At 48.0% G+C, this 5,950-nt stretch overlaps 1 protein-coding gene across 1 annotated transcript; it reads left to right on the top strand.

The window, feature by feature from the left end:
* Positions 1-1,338: 1,338 nt before the first annotated feature.
* Positions 1,339-4,662, top strand: LOC103050186 (zinc finger protein ZIC 1). The gene is made up of 3 exons (XM_088131938.1): positions 1,339-2,329; positions 3,437-3,600; positions 4,465-4,662. The coding sequence occupies exons 1-3, from the start codon at positions 1,339-1,341 to the stop codon at positions 4,660-4,662; spliced, it is 1,353 nt and encodes a 450-aa protein (XP_087988064.1).
* Positions 4,663-5,950: the final 1,288 nt, after the last annotated feature.

Genomic DNA, 5,950 nt, shown 5'->3' with positions numbered 1-5,950 from the left:
CTCAAGCCCCTTAAAAAGTTGTTGAGTGTTGTTCAAAGGTCTTGAGCGCCAACCCATGAGTACCTTCGAAAGAAAAAAGTAAGACGTAGCACAGGAGGGACACCTACATCTTTATCTCCAGAACAAAGCTGGAGAAAAGAGACCATTGGAAATATTTTCCAGCAGAAAAACTATATATTTTATATGTTTATTGTATAAAAAGTTGCTACTCCTGTACGAGCTGTTTGTCAAACGCGATGTCACTCGGCTTCACAATACCTGGGATTGATGAGAGGAGAGAACCAATCAGGAGAAAACAGAGGTTTTGTGCACCCTTAATTGGAGAGGAAGGAGGGAGTTGCAAGCGAAAGTAGGAACGGCGAGGCACCAATGATCTGCGACGTCGGCCTTCACGTAGCTCCTCCCCTTCTCCCATTCATGGGGGAGGGGGACGGTGTCGTCTTTTCAATTCATTTATCTGCAGGAATGATTGCCGCTATCAGTCTCGCGTTCACCGCCCGGCTGAGGAGGTGAAAGTTTCTCCCCAGGAAGATAAACCGCAAAAGACAATATTGTGCATGATTTGCGCCGTTTTTTTTTAAAACAAAGCAGGGGGAAAAAGGAAAGTGAAGGGGGGAAAAGCCAAAGGAGGGGAAAAAAGAGACGGGGGGGGGAGAGTGGAAGAGCTGGAAGAGAACAGAAAATTGTTCGCTACTTCTCTACATTCCTCTAGCTTCTGTTTTTAAAAATCCAGAAAGAAAAGAACTAAGGAAGTTTAATTTTTGTTTTGATTTTTTTCCCCAGCCAGAGCCTGTTTCCTCATCTCTCTTGGCTATTGTTATTTGAGAACGGGGTCTTCTGAATTCTCTCCCTCCTCCCCGCGAAGACCCCAAAAAGTGCAGTCCGAGAGGCAGGAGGGGGGGAGGCGCAATCGGTTTTGCCTGTGCGCGCGCCGAGGTCTTTTTTTACTCTTCTTCTTTTATTTTCGCAGCTTCTCGACTGCTTCCTCGGCGCTCCCCCCAGCCTTCTCCCCCCCGCACCCGACCCCTTCGCCCACCCTCTCCTTTTTGTGTGTGTGTGTTTTTGGTGCGCGGATGCCGAAGGGGGAGTTCCTGATGTGGTCGCTTTAGTGGCTGATCGTCGCGCGGACTTTGGCAAGAGAAAGGCACGGCGAAGCTGGTTGGATTGGCGGCGGCGGCGGCAGCGGCGGCAACGGCGGCGCGGCAGCGGCTCTTCCTTCCCGTTTCTCCTGCCGTTGGTTGGCGGCTGCTTCCTTCTTTTCCCCCCCGCCCTCCCTGCCCCCGATAAATCACTTTTGTTCGGCGGTTGCTGCCGCAGCTGCCCGCGAAGCGGGAGAAAATGCTCCTGGATGCTGGACCGCAATACCCAGCCATCGGAGTGACGACCTTCGGCTCCTCTCGCCACCACTCCACGGGCGATGTGACGGAGCGCGAGGTGGGACTGGGCATCAACCCCTTCGCCGACGCCGGCATGGGCGCCTTCAAGCTCAACCCCAGCAGCCACGAGCTGGCCTCGGCCGGCCAGACTGCCTTCACTTCGCAGGCCCCGGGCTACGCGGCGGCGGCGGCGCTGGGACACCACCACCACCACCCGGGCCACGTCGGCTCCTACTCCAGCGCGGCCGCCTTCAACTCCACGCGGGACTTTCTTTTCCGCAACCGGGGCTTCGGGGAGGCGGCCGCGGCGGCCAGCGCGCAGCACAGCCTCTTCGCCTCGGCAGCCGGCAGCTTCGGCGGGCCCCACGGGCATGGCGAGGCGGCGGGCCATCTCCTCTTCCCGGGCCTCCACGAGCAAGCCACGAGCCACGCGTCGCCCAATGTGGTCAACGGGCAGATGCGCCTCGGCTTCTCCGGAGACATGTACGGGCGGCCGGAGCAGTACGGCCAGGTGACCAGTCCGCGCTCCGAGCATTATGCGTCCCCCCAGCTGCACGGCTACGGCCACATGAATATGAACATGGCAGCCCATCACGGAGCGGGGGCCTTCTTTCGTTATATGCGGCAGCCCATCAAGCAGGAGCTCATCTGCAAGTGGATCGAGCCCGAGCAGTTGGCTAACCCCAAAAAGTCCTGCAACAAAACTTTCAGCACCATGCACGAGCTGGTGACTCACGTCACCGTGGAGCACGTTGGCGGGCCCGAGCAGTCCAACCACATCTGCTTCTGGGAAGAGTGTCCCAGGGAAGGGAAGCCTTTCAAGGCCAAATATAAACTGGTCAACCACATCCGCGTCCACACGGGGGAGAAACCTTTCCCTTGCCCTTTCCCGGGATGCGGCAAGGTCTTCGCTCGGTCGGAAAATCTCAAAATCCACAAAAGGACGCACACAGGTATGTCTCCAAAGAAACAAATAAGAGAGCCCGAACTTCAGTAGCCTTGACGGGTCCAAAGAGGGCCGTTCGAAACAATGTCTTTTCGGGAAGGGAAGAAGCCTCGGGAGTAAGGGGGCGGTTGCCTGAACAACCCTAGCCGAAGAAGGCGATTCAATTTCGGGTTGAAGTTAAGCTGAGCGAAATAGAGAGAAACACAGTGTTCTTCTTTTCTAGAGTTTTTGATTTTTTTTCCTTCTTTTTAATTTATTTTTAAGTAAGGAGATTTAGAAATATACGGCGGGTTCTAACAGCCGGGGAAGGAAGGGAGGTGGAAGTGGGAGTCGAGGGAAAAAGATGGCAGCGATCTGAATTTATTGGTTTTAATTAATTGGTATGACAGTGTTGCTTTGAGAAATCTGGCTAAATATATAGCTTGTTCATCCCAGTTTTCCTTGCTATCATTTTTATTTCTCTTTAAATATTTAATTACGTGGGGCAATTGTAAGTAATATGAACTGTATGGGTTTATGTGTTATATCATGCTAACCTTGGAAAAGGTTTATTGTAATATATCGTAAATCACCAACACCTTAAAAAAATCCTTCCTTCCTTCCTTCCTTCCTTCCTTCCTTCCTTCCTTCCTTCCTTCCTTCCTTCCTTCCTTCCTTCCTTCCTTCCTTCCTTCCTTCCTTCCCTTTCTATCATATAAGTTTATATAAGAATTGGAAGCAGACACTTTTATCACTTGGAAGTTTAATCAAGGCATATAATACATAGGAAGTGAGATAACTATAAAGTTCTACGAGATTATCTGAACACCAGGGTTGAATATGGAAAAGGGAAAGTAACTAAGACATGGTATAGCTTTAACAGTGGCAGCCAATTTTCCCGTCCCAGAGACTGCCAAGATTTGCTGCCCCAGGTTCATGTGTGATAAAATCCGGGGGTATGTTCTTGAAGCGGAAGAAAGGAAATTCAGGAAACGTTTTATTTAGTTCTCATCGCATTCTCCCGATATGTCTTGGAGTTGAAACAATCTGGTGTGTGTGTATGTGCTAATTTTATATAACATAATATATGGTGCTAGATTTGTAATTAGAAGGTCCTTGTTTATTTTTGCAATAGGTGAAAAACCCTTTAAGTGTGAATTCGAGGGCTGTGACAGGCGCTTCGCCAACAGTAGTGATCGCAAAAAGCATATGCATGTCCACACGTCAGATAAACCTTACCTCTGCAAAATGTGCGATAAGTCCTACACGCATCCCAGCTCCCTACGAAAACACATGAAGGTAAAATGATCGCTTCAGCTTTTTCCTTCTTTCTGAGCTAATCCTTTCTTGGGACCTTCTCGCCTCCGCTCGCTGCCCTTCACCTCCCCTGTCCCGCCACCAACTTGGATAGCAACCCACCACTATTTTTTTGTGGAGGGGGGGGGAGAGGAAAAGAGTGGAGAACCCCGGGTTTATTTCTTAGTCAAGAAGTGATGATCTACAAGGAGTTTGGCCCCAGCGATCTGGCCACTCTAGACAGGCAGTTAAAGGGAGAACTGTTTATACAGCTCCCAGGCTCAAAAAGCCAAGAACCCCAGCCAGTTGTTTACGCTATGAAATGGTCTCACAATGGGTCCCACTTTGGACTCCTATGGGGCTAGGCATTGCTTCAGGAAAAGAATTTAAAACAAGATGGTGATTCTGTGAAGGGACCCAGGCAGGCATAGAAAATTCCTGTTTTTTTGTTTAAGCTTGCGCTAACAGCTCATTCTTCTTTTGTGTAACCCAGGCCCATATTTCTCTTACATGGCAGTCCCCTGAAATTAGCAGAGGACAGGCTAGCTAGCAGATACTTCACTACTCCCTGTTTCTCTGTGATCAACCAGCAAAGCAGGATTTCAAACTTCATGCATTTTCTCTCTTCCCCCTCCCTCTTCTCTGGCACATAGAGTTCAATCGGTGAATTGAGCTCAGAGGCTTAGCATTTGGGGCAACTAGCCTGGACAGCGCACATGTACGCTGGTGTGTCACTTAGGCATCCACAACTATTTAGCCCTGCTTTGTACATTGTGTGTACATTGTGTACGTGCAAGTGTGCGTGTGTATTCACACCCACCCACACGTCAAGATCTTCTCTTTGTTATCTTTTTCTCTGTTTTCTAGGTCCACGAATCCTCCTCCCAGGGCTCCCAGCCTTCCCCCGCTGCCAGCTCGGGCTATGAATCTTCAACTCCCCCAACCATCGTTTCTCCATCCACAGAAAACCAGACCACGAGTTCCTTATCCCCTTCGTCTTCAGCGGTCCATCACACGTCCAGCCACAGTACGCTCACGTCAAATTTTAATGAATGGTACGTTTAAACAAACAAACGAACACAGGCAAAAGCAACCTATTTAAAAGACTCCAAAAATAATGAACACTTTGAAATTGATTTTTTTTTTTTGGTGTGTGTTTTGTTTGGGTTTTTTTATAAATAAATAAATAAATAAATCTATCTATCGATCGATCTATCTAAATGCTGCCATAGACCCAGGAGTGAACCAAATCAAGAATTCTTTCTTCCTCTCTTTCTCTCCCCCTTGTTTCCCTCTCTTTCTGGTCCTTCTTCTGCTGTTTTGCTTTGGTTCCGGGGCCATAGGCCAGGAAAGCAAAGCCCAAAGGGTCCTGTTGTGTATGAGAGAATGGCCGGGTTGTGGTGCCATCTTGTCCATGTGCAGGGCTTTTAAATGGAACCGCTGACTGAAGCTCTCACAACTGCATGTTTCTCTGGGCAGCCGCCTCACTGTTTTCTGTAAATACAGAAATACTAGCTTACAATGTACTGTCTGATTTTGTAAATAGTTCTGCCACAAGTTGAAATAAGGGGATATGTGAAACGGTGGACTTTGCATATACTGGGGGGCGGGGGGGGGAGGTGGGGGAGAGGGAGGAGGCTGAAAGGGGGGAAGGAGGGGGTGGTAGGAGATCAACTATTTGTACTGAATGGCAAGGATGTTCTAGTAAATGTGTACCAAAATGTGAATTACTTTGTATTATTACAGTCTAAACGTCGACCTAACAGAATATTATTGATGTGCTTTTTATTTTGTATAAAGTGCAAGCATTTCGTCCCAAAGTCCAGTCTAAGTAGTGCAGTAAAATGTTGTTACACGTCCTGTCAAAATAATTCGTATAGTGCAAGCCTGGATCTGCGTGTCAAACTGTTACATTTGTGTATGTAAAGTGATATTAAAAAAGAAAGAAAGAAAAAAAAAAGCTATAAGCTATAACCTGTCCATTGCTTTTGGCAAATACAACCACATATTGTATATATTTCCCGAATTCCATATTTATCCGCATGTAAAGGTCCGGTTATACATGTTACAGATATTCAATATTTATGGCTAGAAGAATTGGTATGTACAATTTAGTTTACAGAACTGTTTGGTAACATTTCGTACATTATTAAAGATTCTGAAATCCCGTAATTTGTGGTAGGAATCCTTATTGCTTCAGTTGGGGTGCTGCAACTTAGCTTTTTAGGCAGTTAACTTCAGAGCCATCCCTTCTCCCCTCCTCCTGGTCCTCACTCTTCTCCCATGATGTCATCAGGAAAGCAGCAATGTTGATATAAATGTGATAAATGCACATATCCCCGCTGGCATGAGA

This window comes from Python bivittatus, unplaced genomic scaffold (genome assembly GCF_059951505.1).
Source record: "Python bivittatus isolate LINGU-HERP-01145 unplaced genomic scaffold, Pbiv_v1 ctg000980_np1212, whole genome shotgun sequence".
NCBI classification, from domain to species: Eukaryota; Metazoa; Chordata; class Lepidosauria; order Squamata; family Pythonidae; genus Python; species Python bivittatus.
Note: the sequence above shows the minus strand (reverse complement) of the source record. Positions and strands in the feature narration are given on the sequence as shown.

Excerpts from the sequence above, each read along its gene's own strand:
- LOC103050186 (XM_088131938.1), top strand. The coding sequence starts at position 1,339 with ATGCTCCTGGATGCTGGACCGCAATACCCAGCCATCGGAGTGACGACC. Across the intron at positions 2,330-3,436 it reads CCACAAAAGGACGCACACAG|GTGAAAAACCCTTTAAGTGT; the intron begins GTATGTCTCCAA and ends TTTTTGCAATAG. Across the intron at positions 3,601-4,464 it reads CCCTACGAAAACACATGAAG|GTCCACGAATCCTCCTCCCA; the intron begins GTAAAATGATCG and ends TCTGTTTTCTAG.